Raw genomic sequence first — 19,154 nt, forward strand, 5'->3', positions numbered from 1 at the left:
ATACAAACTGAAATATTTATGGGTAATGGGGCACCACCTGTCTGTACTTTACTCTTATGTGATTTGTAAAAAATGTAAATAGCTTAAATAGATAGATAGATGGATGGATATCTACATAGACAGATAGAGGCAGGAAAAATAAGGCAAAAGTATTGGTATATCCAAATACATGGAATAATAAACCACTCTGTAAGTAATGAGTTCTAACATGTATCTGAAAACCATTTAACTTGCCCCTGTCCTTTAGGAAGAAGGGGGTGAAAATGAAGACAAAGAGGAAGAAGAAGAGGGAGAGGCTGCAGCAGCAGAGGAGGAAGACCTATGTAACATCTGAACACTTTCTATATGCCAAGCACTTCACATACTTTATCTCATTTAATCCTCACAATAACCCTAGAATTTGCAGATGAGAAAATTGCAGCTTAGAAAGGTTAATTAACTTGCTCAAAGTGACATAGAAGTGGTAGTCCAGTGTTTCAACCAGTCTGTAGGGGACAATGACTCTCCTCTCCTGGCCCTTCTTTAATCTGAGCAGTTCTACCTTTATTGATTTGAAGTTTCTGGGTAACATATTTCAAGAAAATGCCCAACAACCAGGCGCAAGTCTGGAGTACTCCACGCGAAGGAGAGGAGACTCAAGGTTTGAGGATAATATTGCATGTCATGATTGTATCACTGTAATAGATTCCATTTGCACTTTTATTTAATCCTTAAAATAGCATCATAGGGGGAGGCACCAGCATCACTGTTCCTAATTTATAACCAGGAAACTGAAATTAAGAGAGATTAAATAACTTGAGCAAAGTTATACAGCAATAAGGATAGAACTTGGACTTCAACCCAGATTTCACTACTGAGCCTTTGCCCTCTATTATGTGGTCTCATAAAAAGGAGTTCCAGGTATGACTAGTATTATGTATAATATAAAATTTAAGCCAGGTGCGGTGCTCACGCCTGTAATCCTAGCACTCTGGGAGGCCGAGGCGGGAGGATTGTCTGAGCTTAGGAGTTCGAGACCAGGCTGAGCAAGAGCAAAACCCCGTCTCCACTAAAAATAGAAAGAAATTATATGGACAGCTAAAATATATATAGAAAAATTAGCCAAGCATGGTGGCGCATGCCTGTAGTCCCAGCTACTTGGGAGGATGAGGCAGGAGGATTGCTTGAGCCCAGGAGTTTGAGGTTGCTGTGAGCGAGGCTGACACCATGGCACTCTAGCCCGGGCAACAGAGTGAGACTCTGTCTCAAAAAAAAAAAAAAATATATATATATAATATAAAATTTATACAACTCAATCTGAAACATATTTAATGACATAATATCTGTAATATCTATGGACTAATTTACACTTTTGAAATAACTTTTATGAATTACATCTCAGACTCATAGCAGCCTATGAGGTAAACAGGGTAGATTTTATTTCTATTTTAGAGATGAGGACATTTAGAATCAGACCAGTGTAATGACTTCCTCAAGCACACATGGCACTATAATACAAGTCTCATAAACCCTAGCTGAGAGCTTTCAGTTATGCTGCATGATATTTTTCATAATATATAAGCACTTAATATTGATACCATAATTTTGTCTAGATGTAATTTGCCTATATGTAAATTATTCCAATTGTTTATCATTTATATGAAATAATATGTAATAAATGCTATGCACAGTGTCTAATACATAGTAAGCACTCAGTAAATATTAGACATTACATTGCATAGCTAAACTAAATGTAAATTTTTTCCTGATTCCATTTCTTACTACTTCTGTAATCATTTTCACTGTGGAGAATTACTTCCATTCTTGAGAATGGAAGTAATGTGGGCACAGGACTCAGATTCCTGATTTTTACATCATAATGCATTTTCTGTCCTAAGTAACCTCAGGGCCTAGACTTTTGAAGCTCAAAATGGAACAAATAAAATACCTTTTTTCTTTCTATCCTGTGGTGTCATCCTTGCCTTCGGGCCAGGAATACCAAATGCTCTCTATCTGGGGCCTGCAAACTTTTTCTGTAACGTTCCAGAGAGTAAATATTTTAGGCTTCATGAGGTTTTGGGTCTATGTTGCAGCTACTCAACTCTGCTGTTGCAACATAAACACATAAACAATATGTAAACAAATGGGCATGGCTGTGTTCCAATAAAACTTTATTTTCAAAAGGAGACAGAGGTCAAATCTGGTCCACAGGCCCTTTCAGGCCACTGCTCTAGATAAGTGAATTGAGGAACGGCAAGGAATCCTAGAAAATGCTGGGAATGCAGTGGTGGGAAAGGTGGGGGCATGAGAGGAAAATATATTTTAACATCTTGCTGCTCCACTCTGATATCTCACAAGCTGAGATTCTGCCTGTGCCTTATCCCTCTTTTTCCCCACCATATGCACCTGAGAAGCATTCGAACCACCTTGTCCATTGTTCTAAGCTTTCCACATTACTTTTGGTTGTCTTAGATACTGCAGGACTCAAGGTGATCAAAATGATGGACCAACAAGTTTAGGTCCAGTAATCCCCATGGCTTCCCGTATATAATAAATAACTCAAGTCTAAATGACTGATCAGATCTGAAATGGTGGAGGGATTGCAGCACAGAAGCATATTGTATTCCACTCAAAGAAGTACATGCTGCATAGAAACACTGAAGATAAAGACTTCGTTGCTGACAATTGATCCTGTGCACCATCAACTAGACACTGACAGGTAAAAGCGGTAAACAGGATATTGTCATATAGAACCGCTTCGTGGAACCACAGCATCCGTGTGCAGGGTTTGACACACAGTTGAGGGTTTGGGAGGCCAGGGCCTGAGACACAGTGGGGGAAGAAGAGTAGAAGAGTCAAGATGTGAAGATGATAAGAGAATGAATAAGATTCTGGGTGCATCCAACTGAGGTGAAGACTCACCCCATGCTACCATTTGGCTTTCCTTGGAGAACTGCAAAAAACGTGATTGAAATGTCTACCTGGACTATGTAGAGTAAATGTGCCTTCCTAGAAAAACTGGGGCCCAAAAAATTTCATTTCTTAGATTGAAAATATAAAAATAATTATGATATAGTCTATTTTTATTTTGAAGTAAAATCAGCAATTCTCACAGAACTTTCATGATTATAACTATTTATCCTATTAATTAATTCTTCTCTTCAGAAAGTATTAATTTAAATTCCCATCCCTCAATCCTTTGAGAATTTCTTAGGCAATGTTGGGAATAATAAATTATTTACAATAGAATGATAAAATACGGCAAATAGCAATAAGAATCTAAAGATGTAAAATTAGTGTATGGAATAGAATTTTGAGAAAAAATATGAACCATTGGTTGATATTTAGCATTAAGCAAACAACTGTGTGCCCTACACTGTGTTACTCCCATCAGATTTAAAATGCATAAAAGACAAAATTCTTGAAATAAAGAAATTTTAATTTATACACATAAGAATTTATTCTTGAACAGGGAGTGTTTTATATATTCAATACCTAGTCTTCAAATATTTGTATTTGTAGAGCACTGTCCAAGACATATTAAAACAATATTTTCTACTCATTATGACATAGTAACATGAATTTCTGCCATAGTATACCTTGTAGTTTAGATTAGGCTTTCCTTTTTGTATTTTGTTTAATTGTGGCAAAATATACATAAACATAAAATGTACCACTTTAACCATTTTTAAGTGAACAATGCAGTGGCATTGGTATATAACCATCACCACAATCCATCTCCAAAACTTTTTCATCTTGGAAAACTGAAACTTTGTGCCCATTAAACAATAACTTCCCATTCTCCCTTCCCTCCCAACCTCTGGCAACCACCATTCTACTCTAAGAATTTGACTACTCTTGGTACTTCATATAAGTAGAATTAATATAGAATTTGTTCTTTTATGACTGGCTTATTTCATTTACCATAACGTCTTCAAGATTCATCCTTATTGTTGCAAATGTCAGAATTTATTTCCTTTTTAAGGCTGAGTAATATTCCATTGCATGTATATACCAGATTTTGCTTATTTATTTACTTATCAATGGTTTAATTGGGTTGCTTCCACATTTTAGCTACTGTGAATAATCTTGCTATGGACATGGGGCACAAATACTCTTCGAGACCCTGCTTTCAATTCTGTTAGGTATATATACAGGAATGGAATTGCTGGATCATATGGTAATTCTATGTTTAATTTTTTGAGGAACCTCCATACTATTTTCCATAGTGACTGAACCATTTTACATTCTCACCAATGGTACACAAGGGTTCCCTGCCAACACTTATTATTTTCTGGTTTTTTGATAGTAGCCATCCTAATGGGTGTGAGGTGGTATCTCATTGTGGTTTTGATTGGCATTTCCCTAATGGTTAACGATGTTGAGCATCTTTTCATGTGCTTATTAGCCATTTGTATATCTACTTTGGAGAAGTACCTATTCAAGTCCTTTAACTATTTTTAATCAGGTGGTTTGTTAGACTAGTCTTTCTTATAACCAAATACAGTCAGCTCTCTGTATCTGTGGTTTCTGCATCCATGGATTCAACCAATCATGGATCAAAAATATTCTGGGAAAAAATCCATCTGTACTGAATGTATACAAACTTTTTTCTTGTCATTATTCCCTAAACAATAGAGTGTAGGCCAGGCGCGATGGCTCATGCCTGTAATCCTAGCACTCTGGGAGGCCGAGGCAGGAGTATTGTTTGAGCTCAGGAGTTTGAGACCAGCCTGAGCAAGAGTGAGACCCCATCTCTACTAAAAATAGAAAGAAAGTATATGGACAGCTAAAAATCTATATAGAAAAATTAGCCGGACATGGTGGCACATGCCTGTAGTCCCAGCTACTCGGGAGGCTGAGCCAGTAGGATTGCTTGAGCCCAAGAGTTTGAGGTTGCTGTGAGCTAGGCTGACAACATGGCACTCTAGCCTGGGTAACAGAGTGAGACTCTGTCTCAAAAAAAAAAAAAAAAAAAATAGGCCGGGTGCGGTGGCTCATGCCTATAATCCTAGCACTTGGGAGGCCGAGGCGGGCGGATCCTTTGAGCTCAGGAGTTCGAGACCAGCCTGAGCGAGAGCGAGACCCCGTCTCTACTAAAAAATAGAAAGAAATTATATGGACAACTAAAAATATATAGAAAAAATTAGCCGGGCATGGTGGCACATGCCTGTAGTCCCAGCTACTCGGGAGGCTGAGGCAGAAGGATTGCTTGAGCCCAGGAGTTTGAGGTTGCTGTGAGCTAGGCTGACGCCACGGCACTCACTCTAGCCCGGGCAACAGAGCGAGACTCTGTTTCAAAAAAAAAAAAAAAAATAGAGTGCAACAGCTATTTATATAGCATTGACATTGTATTAGGTATTATAAGTAACCTAGAGATTATTTAAAGTATATGAGAGGCTTACATAAGTTATATGCAAATACTATGTCATTTTATATCAGGGACTTGAACATCCACAGGCAGTCCTGGAACCAATACCCCACAGATACCAACAGATGACTGTATGTTTGTCAAATTTTTTTATCTTTAATATTTTTCACTTGAAAATTTTTGGGGATTTATGTTCTTTACAAATCAGGTTTCACTGATTCCACAATGTCGCATTCTATCAACATTCCTGATCTTCCAGGGTTCATGACTATTATTTACTCCATATACTTTTGTCCTTTGTGATTAAATATACTATGGTTCAAATAAAGGGCTGAAAGTTGTAGTATTGCACTAATGCTGGCTTGGAAGGACATTCAAAGAATGGAAAAAATTATTAGCATTCGTGAAATAAATGCTATCTAAACTTTATCTGGCATGTATTTTTTTATCCTTTTAAGTATAAAATTTCTTCTTATCTAGCATTGCTTCTTTAAATTTATGGACTTATTTTCCAGGCCTATTACCATAAGGGGAAGCAATTCAGTTCTGATGACAGGGTTTTTCGATGGTGGCTAAGTCTTGGCATGTTTATCTGGCACAGTTTATAAAACATTCAATTTGTGAAGGTTTTGAATAACTACTTCTTTGACATCAACTAACATTATCATTTTGTTCCTCTTGCTGGTCCCTGGTCTCCAAGAGATTCTTTAAATTGAGAACTATTATATCAGAAGTTAGAGACCAAAGGTGAAATCTGATGCTGGTGGGTAAGAATCTATACTAAATTTATACCATTTTTCTAGGGCCAGCTATCTGTTTGCTTCTGGAATTTTCAAGCATGTAGAAAAACAGCTAAACCTCCTGTTCAAGTCTTGTATTTCTCTTTTTTCAATCAATAGTATAATAAAAATAAAAGTACCTGGGAAATGGAGTTGGTCACACATACATTTACGTATAAAATTGTGTCAGGAGATGGTACTCGCTTGCATATCTATAATTACACCCAGCAGAGTTCTTTTAACAAGAGCAAGGAAAGCTATCATAATGTTCCTTATACCCATAACACTCAGTATCACCTTTAAAGTGGTATTGCTAAGGAGAAGAGATATTTATTTTGAAATTATGTATGTGGAAAAATTAACCTTTTCACTTGGGTTTAAATAGTTGAAAATGTATACAAAATTAGCCAAAACACTTTTATCTGATTAAATATTATCTTTCATACTTAAAAACTTTGAAGACAGCTATCTCAGTTTTGCTGTACTGAATGTTATTCTTTACTACCTAAAAAACATATTTCTTCAGCAAAATTTGAGTGACAGAATGTTCAAAAGGGACTCCTTGTCTGAGTCTCAGCTGAGGCTTCAAACCCAAAAGAATATCCTAAGTGCCAGAACACCAGTGCAGATTATGCTGAAGGACTATAAAACCAGTTTTGCTGCCGTTAGCTTATCATCCATTTGAGGGTATTTGAGAAAAAGTGGAAAGGCAAATAAGACCATTAGCAAGAACCTCCCTGGAAAGAGTTGTCAGTGTGCTATGCATTTCATCCGGTCATACCAAGGGGCGAGCTGCTTTCGCCTTAACTTAAGCCACACGAGGGAGACTTCAAAAAAAGTACTGGAGACCTTGGCCTGTGGTCTGGGAATCTGGACTTACCCAAGGAGTTTGCATGTGCTTAAAAAAAAAAACCAAAGGCAAAGGGTTATGGCTACATCAGTTAAAGACAGCAGAACTAAAGAGTTGGGAATAAACCACAGTCCCAACGATGGTGAAGAAAAGGAAAACAGAGTGTTCCCCATAGGCCAAGTGGACCATCGGGAGAGCAGAATGAGTTTGTCTTAAAAGCAATTCTGACCATGAGGGCTGCCTGTAGGACAAGGTGATCCTAACAGATAGACTCTGTACAGATGACCAGAGACTGAAGGGGGAAAACTACAGTCTCAGGTCTCTGTGGAGCCTACAAAGCTCCTCAAAAGACACAGAGTTGCCCACTGAGCTTCTGGCAAACAGAAGGATCCGCTGCAGGCCACAACTACAACAGTCAAGTTATAGCCTTTCTGCACCTTCACTCCCTTCCCTGAGAGGGCCTGACTCTGAAGGAGCCACAAACAGCTGTAGCAATAGGGAGGGGATGGATCATGAAGAAACTATGTTCTGCTAACACACACACACACAGGCACATGCACACAACATGCACATACACAAACAGGCACGCATGCACACAACACATGTGCACATGCAATACAAACACACACATACATACACTCACGTACACACATACACATGTACATACAAACATACTCTTCAAATTTCCAAGAAGATAGACCCAAGTTAAGGGAGGAGTCATAAGTTTGACAAGAGTCTAAAGTTTTGATATTAGATTGGACGGAACTTTTTACTACTTTAAATGAAATAACTGGAGTGGGGTGGGGGTGGGGTGGAATCAATAGGACTTGCCTGGGATTTCATCCACTGAGAAGGAGAACGAGTGAACAGTGCAGGTTTGCAGAGGCAGGTGGGAGAGAAGAAAGTGTCTGCTTAGATTCCAGTAAGTCCAACTTGTACAACACAGCTGTTATATATGTATGAGTAAAAAGAAATATCCAAAGATAAAAAGGTTATGCCATTAGGGGATAAAATGAAGGCATAAAGTCACTTTCTGGAATCAGTCCATGTCTACAGACAAAATACAATCTCAGTCCTTAGCTTCAGGGGTTGTGTTTTGAAACCTTGTATTTATATACTAAGTTTCTCTTCCCCTACAGAGATGGTGTCATTATTTTTTTAAACAATGAGTTTAATATGAAATGGTATATATGTCAAACCACACTTTCACTAGGGATAACTGAATATAAAGTTGGACACATGGCCACAATATCTTGAAATTCTAGGAAAAAATATTTTCTGATATAAGAAGGGGCAACTCATAATTTAGACCAGTAGTTTTTGATTATTTTGACCATGAGGGTTCCTTTTAATGTCAAAAACTATCATATCTATAATGATTATTCAATCTAGAAATTGTGCTTAATGCCATGTAAATGTCACCAGATGAACTAACCTGGACTTCTGTTTTTAGAAATTAAAAAACAAAAACAAATTGCTCAATGTTATTCCATTTGACTTAATTCTGACTCTCTTCTTTCTTCCCTTCCTTCTCTTCTTCCTTTCCTCATTCCTTCCTTTCTTCTTTTCTTTTATTCCTTTCTCCTTTCTTCCTTCCTCCTTTCTTTTCCATCTCTCTAGTCTTTATTTCTTTTCTCCCCTTCAAAATTTCTATGGATTTGCAGTGTAGGCAGACTTCTAATTATTCTTTCTTTTTAAAAATATGGTTATGTGGGGACTACATAGAAAACAAGAATATACATATAGAGAGAGACACACAGGCTAACTCATACCCTCAGAATCCAACTGCAGCAGTGTTTTGTTTTGTATTCCTGTTGTCGTGCTATGAATGTAGAATAAAGTTGCTAGATGATTTGCCTTACCATTTGGGCTCACCATTCTCTGCTACTGACTCTAAAACACTACGAGGGCCTTTAATAATCTAAAATACTTTTTCTTTATAGCTACTTTCTGAAACATCAACCTCATTTCACTATCCAATGTTTATAATGAAGTCAGTCAACCAGGAATTGAATCCCACGTCTTTTATGACTCTATCCCTCTACTGTTCAAACCCCTCCTGGCACGCCAGGGCCCCTGCGCATCTCCACAATGTCTTCTCAAGCATTCTGCTCTCAGTTTTTGGTATTCCAGACACACTAGCTTTCTCTCAGGTCTTTAAAGGTGTTTAGATCTTTCTTACCTTGGGGCCTTTGCACATGGTGTTCCCTTTGCCTGAATCGCTCCTCCCTTTGCTTGTTGCATGGCTAGCTCCTCATCCTTTAGGTGTGTTAGATGTTACCTCACCAAAAAAGCCTTCCTTGACCATCCCATTTACAGCACACATCCCCTCCTCTATTAGTCTCTACCACAGTATTCTGATTCTTTCATAACAGCAGTTTGTTAATACATGCCATACTACATTTCTTAACTTGTTTGTAGAATATCTCTGACACTAGGCTGTAAGCTCCTTAAAGGCAGGAACAATTTCTGCATTGTTTGCCCTGAACACAGACAGAAATATATAGAAGCTCAAGAAATATTTGTTTGGGGGTGAGGAGGGGACAAAAGGAAAGAAGGAAGGGAGTTATTTGGGTATTTCTGAATCTTTTGTTGTTGTTATTTCAATCATAAAATACAAAACAACAAATAATCATGTACCAGCCAAACAGCTTCTTTTGCAAATATAGTTGATGTCCTATGTGTATCCCTTCCCTGTCCCACAGCCCTCCCTCCCCACTCGCAAGGGGTAATCATTCTCTTGAATTTAGTATTTTTCATTACCATGAAAAGTATTTTAACCACATGTGAGTACATTACTAAAACTATATATAGTATTTTATATGATTTTTTACTCTATATAAATGGTATTCTGTACCTGGTATCATCTTTTGTAACTTGTTTTTTTTTTCACTTTCATTTCTGAACTTTGGAAAGTTCAGGAAATTCCCCGTTTCTATAGGCACATACCTAGAAGTAAAACTGTAGGTCATAGGGTAGATTCTTGTAGGGCTTCATAAGGCCTTGCCAAATGGCCTTCCAACGTGAGCATACCAATTTACAGTCCCACCAGCAATGTTCAGGGCACCCTTGCTCCACTCATGCTTGGTATTATAAGACTTTTAAATGTCTGTCAATCATATGGGTGTGAAATGGATTATTTTTCTTTTAATTTGAATTTGTCCAAAGACTGCTGAGACTGAGTAACATATTTACTGGAGATTCAGGTTTCCTTGTTTGGAGCTTTCCCATTTTTCTGTTAAGTTGTTTTGCTTTTTTCCATTTGATTTGAATAATTTTGTCAGTTATCTTTCAAGAGTCTATGACGTGTTTTCTTGCTTTTTTATGGTACCTTTCAATGAACAAAAGCTTTTAATTTTAATAAGTAGTCAAGTTTATCAATCTTTTCCTTTGTAGTTGGTACCTTTTGTGTGGTGCCTACAAAATTCTTCCCCACTCTAAAGTTATAAAGATACTTTCCTATATTGTTTTCTAAAAGTTATAAAGTATTACTTTTTATATTTATAGTTTAAATCTATCTGGAACATTATTTTAGTGTATAGGAATAAACCAGAAGATAAATTTTATTTATTTATTTATTTATTTATTTATTTTGAGACAGAGTCTCACTCTGTTGCCCGGGCTAGAGTGAGTGCCGTGGCGTCAGCCTAGCTCACAGCAACCTCAAACTCCTGAGCTCAAGCGATCCTACTGCCTTAGCCTCCCGAGTAGCTGGGACTACAGGCAAGCGCCACCATGCCCAGCTAATTTTATATATATATATATATATTTTTAGTTGTCCATATAATTTCTTTCTATTTTTAGCAGAGATGGGGTCTCGCTCTTGCTCAGGCTGGTCTCACACTCCTGAGCTCAAACAATCCTCCTGCCTCAGCCTCCCAGAGTGCTAGGATTACAGACGTGAGCCACCGCACCCGGCCTCCAAAGATAAATTTTATCTTTCTTCATGAGGATAATCAATTGTTCTACCATAGTTTTCTACATAATCCATCCTTTAATGATTTGTAGTATAAGCCCTAAAAAAAAAAATCATATTTCCATCTATGTGCCAGTCCATTTCTGATCTCTCTGTTCTGTTACAATGATCTGTTTCTATAACCTTGTGTGAATACCACAGTCTTAATTATTGTTGCAAAGTAAGTCTTTATATTTAACAGGGCAAGTCTGCCTACCACGCTCTTCCTCAAAACTGTCTTGGCTATCCTTGTCCCTTTATTCTAACATATGCTCTTCCTTTGTTTCATAAGTAGAGCTCTCACGCTTTTTGTATTTAGAACTAAAGAATGGGTCTAACACTGTGGAATACTCTCTCTGAATTGAGTCCCAACGTCCCTCAAGAGGCCCTATCCCAAGTAGAATCCTGTACTCTGTCTATATGAGGACAGAGATTTAGAAGATGTCCCTGAGAAATTTATAAACATAAAAAAGGCATTTTTCAAACCCCTTTCCTTAAAAAAAAAAATCAGGAAACTTCATTAAAGGACGTACACAATGTTCCCACTACAAATGTAGTCTAGTTAATAAAATAATGTAATGTTTATCCTTCCAGAAATAAAGAGTAATGAAATTCATAATAAGAGGAAAAGAAATATTTTAAATGTAGTGAGAATATTCTTATTGCTAAATTTTTATAATTAATAATATGCTCAGAAGACAAAAAAGAAAGAAAGTACAACTTAAATTGTTAGGAAAAATACCACTGTATTTCTGAAAGTATAGAGAGGACTAGAGTAGCCATTTAAAAAATTCTCAGATATTTCCTTTAGAGAATCTCCCTACCCAGCAGTATACAGGGAACATTGCTGTTTTCTCAAAAATTCCTAGTGAATGATAGCTTTTTAAACACTGCCCCCTAATGTGCATGCTCTGCTTCCTCTAAAATGATAAGAGGACCATGCTAATGAAAATAATCAGTTCCTTCCTCCCTTGTGACCGGTCTAGCATTTTTGTCCTGTGGACCAGATTTCATAGACTGAGGCAATTTCAACCACATAACAGTCAGAGTGTATTAAAGTAAATCTCAGCCATTCTAAGATTACTCTCATCAGCAATAAGGCCAACATGTGAGTGAGAACAGACTATTTGGGCTTGGACAGCACTGACAAAACAGCAAGACCACTGGGAAACATCAAGAAAGTCTAGGATCCCAATCATAACATGTGCAACTTTAGACTGATATAATCAGACTTATTAAAAATAAAAGAACATTGATTACCAAGAATATAAAACTCCTTAAAAACAGATGAACCTTGCTTCATATATACCCAAATTCATGACTCATAATTGACTTTTACTTTCAAAAGAATCTGTTGAAATTTAGACTCCTTGACTAGTAAATTTGTTCATGGCTTTCACCATTGCAAATAAGATTAACAACAAATGAAAGAGAAAGGCAAAAATATATTATTCTCAAATAGAGCTGTTCAGTGTCTCATAATCACAAATTCCATGTCATCACTTAGCAGTGATATGAAAAGCATAGAGGCACTTAATATTAAGTCAAGAAGCCTGAGTTTTAAACCCATCTGTGTAACCTTAGATCCCTTAGCCATCCTGGATCTGTTTCATTATCAGGAAATAAGGGAGAATGAAGTGTAGAGATGTTATTCTAATGATTTTCAGGAGGTGGGCATGGAGGGAATTATAGAATAATGAGAGGTGCTTTTTCAGACTACACGTGCCTCTGCCCCTCACCCCCTCAATCCCCCATCTCTATCACAGAGAAGCATGTGATAGACCCATTCCTCCTTAGCCAAGAACGACTGAATTATATAAGATATCTCCAAGGCTCTCTGCTACATTAAAATGTTAATACAGAATTTGAGAACTGGAAGAAAACTTAGACATTCTCCAATCATTAATTCAAGACCCAGAAGAACTTTTGGCCCTGTTATTATAACCACAGTTAGTTATAAATGTGAAACTTTGGGGAGTGTGAGGCTTCCCAAATCGATTAGCACTTTATTGGATGGATGATGTGATGAAATACATTATTTTTCCCAATCTTCACCCTTCTCGAAATCCACGCCATTTGCCATGTGACTCTGTAGCTTCTCCCACTAGAGTAGAATATATTTCACCATCCATTGGTGTTGGGTTTTGCCAGGTGACTTGCTTTGACTTAAGCTAGCAGATGTGATGTGAGCAGAGGTATTGAATGTGCCTGGGGGTCCCACCTTTCCCTATGAGGAGAACGTGCATTTGGCAGCCACTGGTCCAAAGAGGCTAACAGACATTCATAGCAAACCAGGCCCCAACCCTCAGCTTAGAGCCAAACCCAACCAGTCTATATCAACTGAATCTCAGCCAATCGCAGACATGAAAAAGAGAAATACAAACTTATTGTCATACAAGATTTTACACTTGTTAGTTATACAACATTTTTATGGTAATAGGGTAATTCAGAAGATAACAATTTACCTATACTAATATTTTAAACCTCAATAATTGTGAGAGTCTGAAGAAAAATATCGCCCTCTCTCTGTCACATATATAAATATAGTTATATAGGTACAAAAATGAAAATGTGATTACAGATCTATAAAACAGTACATCTTAAAAAGAATAGATCTCATGGCAAAGAGTCATCTACCATGTACAGAACCTCTCAATCTCATTCAGTACAGAAGTTAATAATTATTACAGCTCTTCTTCCTATCTAAAATAATAACAATCAGCCCAACATTATAGTTATAACTTAGTTTATCTGAAGACACCACTGCATAGACAATTACACTGTGGAAAGCAAAGTATTACATCTCAATTAACCTGAATGCACAGAAATAGAAGTATTTTAGTCATTATTTTATTAATAATAAATATTTTTAAAAACAACATATATTTTGTGGCTTTTTACAGTAAAGAAGATTTTCAGATATATATTTTAAGATGAATTTACTGAAATATAAGGAGTTAAAGTTTTTCCTTAGTTTCTTTTTAAAATCTTTTTAAATGCACTAGTTCCTTGTCCTGCCTTAGGAGAAGACCTAAGGCATAGTGACCTATGACCACAATTGAATATTTGCTTCACAGTACAGGCTCTTTTGGTACCTTAAAGCAAGGAGCATTGTATAGTGCTATCAATAAGCTATAGAAGAAATAACTGATTAGGCTAACTATGCACTGACCCCAGGCTATCCTCTGAAAGTTTCTTTGGAAAATGTAAGCATAATATTTACCACTTACCAATGCAGAAAAAAAAATTGCAGCTATTAAAAACTTTCTAGTTCTGACTACTCATTCATTGATTCAAGAAACTGCTGTTGAGCCCCTACCATGTGCTCCGCACTATGGATAAAACTGGGAATAGAACAAGAGTTGGCAGGAGAGTGGGGGAGAAAGGCAAGTAAAGAAGCAAGTACAAAACATGATAGGGAACATCCAACTGAATCTTCAGGGATAGAGAAACTCTGCACAGAAGTGATGACATCTGGCCAGGTGTGGTGGCTCATGCCTATAATCCCAGCATTTTGGGAGGCCGAGGCAGGAGGATTGCTTGAGGTCAGGAGTTTGAGACCAGCTGAGCAAGAGCAAGACCTCGTCTCTACTAAAAATAGAAAAAATTAGCCAAGCGTGGTGGCGTGCACCTGTAGTCCCAGCTACTGTTTGAGCCCAGGAGTTTGAGGTTGCTGAGAGCTAGGCTGACACCACAGCACTCTGGCCTAGGCGACAGAGCAAGGATCTGTCTCAAAAAAAAAAAAAAAAAAAAAAAAGAAAAGAATTGATGACATCCAAGTTAAGATGTAAAGGATAAGGAGAGAATAACCAAGTGTGGTGGTGGAACCATGTTCCAACCAATGGAAACAGTGTTCCAACCAATGGTAAAGGCTCTGAAGTGAGAGACAGCACAGTGAATTTCAGAAATGCAAGTAATTCTGGTCCGTATGTGCTTTACGCATTATGCCTTTCTGCTTAACCTATCTATGAAAATAAACACTTCTGCACTTAGCGTCCAGGAGATTCTCCTCCCACCTCATTCAATTCCTTCTCAGTCTCCTTCACTGTGTCCTCGCCGTCTCTCAATCATCTGGTCATTGGAGTGCATCAACCTCAGCCGCTCAGACTCTCTGTTCTCTATCTACACTCACTCTCCAAATTATCTCACCCAGGCTTCAAATTTGCTCATAACTATTAAATTTTACATCTTCCCTGAACTCCTGACTCTTAGATCCAATCCCTTGCTCTGCACCTCCACCTAAATAACTAACAGGCATCTCAAGCAAGATATGTCCAAAACCTGACTCTTGATATTTTCCCCACCAAAACTTCTTTCCAGTCTTGTTCAACTCAGTAAATAGTGATTCCATTCTTCTAATTGCTCAGGCCAAAACCTTAGCAAAACCTTAGAGACATTCTTACAAACCACTCTTCCTCAAGACTTATATATTATGCATGAATAAATTCTAACCACACTATCCTAGATATTCAGAATCCTATCACCCTTCAACTCCCTGCACCACGACTACCCTAATCCAAGCCACCATTGTCTCTGGCCTGGAATATTTCAGCTTCAGAGTTGTGCTTCTGCTTCCACCTTTGTCCTCTACAGTCCATTCTCAACACAGTAGCTAGAGGGATTCTTTTAAAAATATGTCAGCTCACATCATTCTTCTGCTCAAATCCTCCATTAGCTTATAACCTTATTCAGAGTAAAAGCCAAATTCCTTCAAAGTAGCCCACAGGCCTTTTATTAAAACCACCTTGCTAACCAACCTCTCCCTGATTTTCTCCTGTGACACCTACCTTGCTCACTCTGCTTCAGCCACTCAGCATCGCTGGTCCAAACACCCCCAGCACTTTTTTGTCTCAGGTCCTTTGCACATGGATCTCACCTTATAGGTGAAGCCTTCTCTTACCTCCCAGGATAAAATAGGTCTTCCTTACCCCACCTTCTTGCCCTGCTTTGTTTTTCTCTTTAGCTCTCATCACTATGAGACTCCATTATCAAACAAAAGAAAAGTGCTTATCTATTTACTATCTATTTTTCTAACCTAAAATATAAATCCCCTAGGGAGCATAGATGTGTTTTATCACTCCCCTATCCCAGAACCTTAGAATACCAACTGGCAGATGATAGGCCTGTAGTAAATATTTGGTAGATGAATGAATAAAAACTGAAAATATTATGTATTTTACACACAAAAACTATAACTTTCTATTTTTAAGTTATAATATAATTTTTCTATATTGCATCCCTAATTACTAGTTAAATACTTATATGTAAAACTAAGTAACACTGTGACTTTTTTCCCTATAGCATAAAGACACACGCACACACACGCATGCATGCACGAGGTTCACTGACAAGGGCTGCACAATCAGAAGACTCTGTAGCACTCTTTTCCTTTCCGTGGCTTAGTGCTTCTGAATATACTGAAGGGATATGTTGAGCTTTTGTGTTATCTTAAAGTCAATTAATATTTCACCTACAATTTTCCTACATATGAGTTAATAACAGTACTTTGTAAATATTTATAAAACATCAATACAAAAACTGCCAAGACTATACAAGCAGACAATTCAAAGAAGAAATACAAATAGCCAATAAATTTATGAAAATGTTCATTTAGGTTAGTGTTCCTTAACAGTTAATGTTCAGCAGCCTAAATGGCCTGGGTAAAGGAAAAGCAGAATCACTTCCAGGAGGCCAATACCAGCAAGACATTCCTTACAGAAACAGGAAAACATGAAATTGGAAAACCCACTCACTATGGGGGTATGGGGTTGGAATACCTGTGATGGAACAATAGATGATGTGAGGAGCTATCTTGTCAATATCTTCGTATCCCAGGCCCACAGCAGACAGTTTGCCAGGGACATAATTTTCCACAAATACATCACAAACAGCTGCAAGCTGAAAGAAGAGGTGAAGATGAGTCAGGCTTCCAAACTTTCGACAAATCCCAACACGATAGAATTTTAATTTCAGTATACATCCTCAGTATACATTCAGTATTGATCCTCACTTTGTAATAGTCCAGAAAAATCACAGGAGGCAGATGAAGCAGAATCAGATAAACATAAAAACCCTGGCCAACTACTCCAAGTATTACTGTCAGTAAAATAATGGCTATTAAATTTTTGTAAATACATAGTATTGAATGGATTCTGTTTCCTTTAAATGTAGCCTAGATAAAGAAATATCTATGCTATGCGGTCTGTCCAAATATATTCTCAAAAGGTTAGGTAGAAAAATTAGAACATAAGTACATGAAATATATGAAAAACATTTTTTAAAACCTTTATAAAAAAAACCAAATACCATGTCTACTACTTTCCATCCCTATCACGTAATAGTCCTCATTATAACATTCACTTAATACATGTAAACATGATTCTGAAATGCTCTCATACTTTTCAGACACTTTCTTTCCAATGAATTTAAAATGTATTTAATGAACCGTTAGTTTTTCTCGGACTATTAAACTATATCCCGGTAAACCAGTAACTGTCAAAAATAGGATCTGGATTTTGACTCCCAGAACACTGCTATAGGAATTAGGGAATAATCAACCATTGTAAAGCTTAGTTTAATTCTTTTTCAAAATTTCAATTGTGACTGTATACCTTTTAAAGTCTTTTTTTAAATCATCACAAAAATTGTACTAGTTCACTCACATAAATTCATTACGGTAATTCTTGAACATATCCAGGTGCCTAATAACTATTCAATAATTTTTTAAATTTCCTTGTTAACATATATTTAGATATTCACACATATACAAACTAACATAACAGAATAAGACTCTAGATTGAGGTGGGCAAACCTTTCCTACGAAGGTCAAATAGTAAATATTGCAGGCTTTGCAGGCCATGTACATTCTCTGTCACACATTCTTCTTTATTTTTCTTTAACAATCTTTAAAAATGTAAAATCCTTTCTTAGTTCACGGACCATAGAAAAACAAGCCTGACTTGGCCCACATAGTTTGCCAACATTTGCTCTAGATGGAAAGGTTTGAATTAACATAAACTTTAGATGTATACATGTAAATAAATTGAGTGTCTGTTATTATGTCAATATAATATACACTAAATTTGGAGTATATATATATAGAATTATCTGACCTAACAAAATTGGAGGCAAGGTGGATCTTAGGAAGCATCTCAAGGAAATAATCCAGAATGCTTGAAACCAGAGGCCCAGGTGACCATTTCTCAGGAGAGGCATATAAATATATTAAGATATAGGACAGAGATAGAAAGGTTTCAAGTATGCACCTCAAATCTCAAGCCATAGAGGCATCCTTTCCAAATTTCAGGTGCCAGTTAACAACTGAGCTTCTTTTCACATGGCCAACTCCACATAGCATGCTCCAGGATGAGCCCCAATACAAATGCATGATTCTGCCAAGCAATGCTTGGGAGGTTGGAGGGCAGGTGTTAGTATTAAATAAAACACGGACTTCAGTTACACTTTAATTTATTCCACAAATTTTTCTAAGCCTCTATCTACTACTTACAAAGCACTTCCGCAGGCACTAAAGAAAACAACCCGCGTGATGCATAGCAAAATGCCAAGACTGTTTCATCTAGACATAAGTGAGAGTCCATTAATTGTTCTTTCAACTTTTCTGGGCCGGGCGTGGTGGCTCACGCCTGTAATCCTAGCACTCTGGGAGGCCGAGGTGGGCGGATCGTTTGAGCTCAGGAGTTCGAGATCAGCCTGAGCAAGAGCGAGACCCCATCTCTACTAAAAATAGAAAGAAATTATATGGACAGCTAAAAATATATATAGAAAAAATTAGCCGGGCATGGTGGTGCATGCCTGTAGTCCCAGCTACTCGGGAGGCTGAGACAGGAGGATCGCTTGAGCTCAGGAGTTTGAGGTTGCTGTGAGCTAGGCTAATGCCACGGCACTCACTCTAGCCTGGGCAACAGAGTGAGACTCTGTCTCAAAAAAAAAAAAAAAAAAAAAAACTTTTCTGAATGTTTTAATTTTTTATAATAAAACGTTGGAGGAAAACAAAACCCAAGGCATTGTTCTGCTGACCATAGTACATGCCCATAATAGGGATATTGTGACTGTCAACTAATAACATAAAGAATTATTTGAAATATCAGATGACACATGTTCGAAAGTTATCAAATCATATTGCCACGAAAATACTAGGCTCCACACAGATTTTGTAAGCAGATCTTTGCTTTTTACACAACCTGGTTTTGGTTAGCCTCA

The 19,154-nt window shown here is 37.4% G+C and overlaps 1 protein-coding gene across 4 annotated transcripts in view; it reads right to left on the bottom strand.

Moving 5' to 3' along the window:
* Nucleotides 1-19,154, bottom strand: part of SUGCT (succinyl-CoA:glutarate-CoA transferase) — a 676,753-nt gene that overhangs the window by 626,613 nt on the left and 30,986 nt on the right. For all 4 annotated transcript variants that reach the window (XM_069461618.1, XM_069461617.1, XM_069461616.1 and 1 more), the window contains exon 6: nt 16,712-16,832. In XM_069461618.1, coding sequence (XP_069317719.1) covers nt 16,712-16,832 — 121 coding nt within the window. The remainder of the gene's footprint in view (nt 1-16,711; nt 16,833-19,154) is intronic.

This window comes from Eulemur rufifrons, chromosome 29 (assembly GCF_041146395.1).
Source record: "Eulemur rufifrons isolate Redbay chromosome 29, OSU_ERuf_1, whole genome shotgun sequence".
Taxonomy (NCBI): Eukaryota; Metazoa; Chordata; class Mammalia; order Primates; family Lemuridae; genus Eulemur; species Eulemur rufifrons.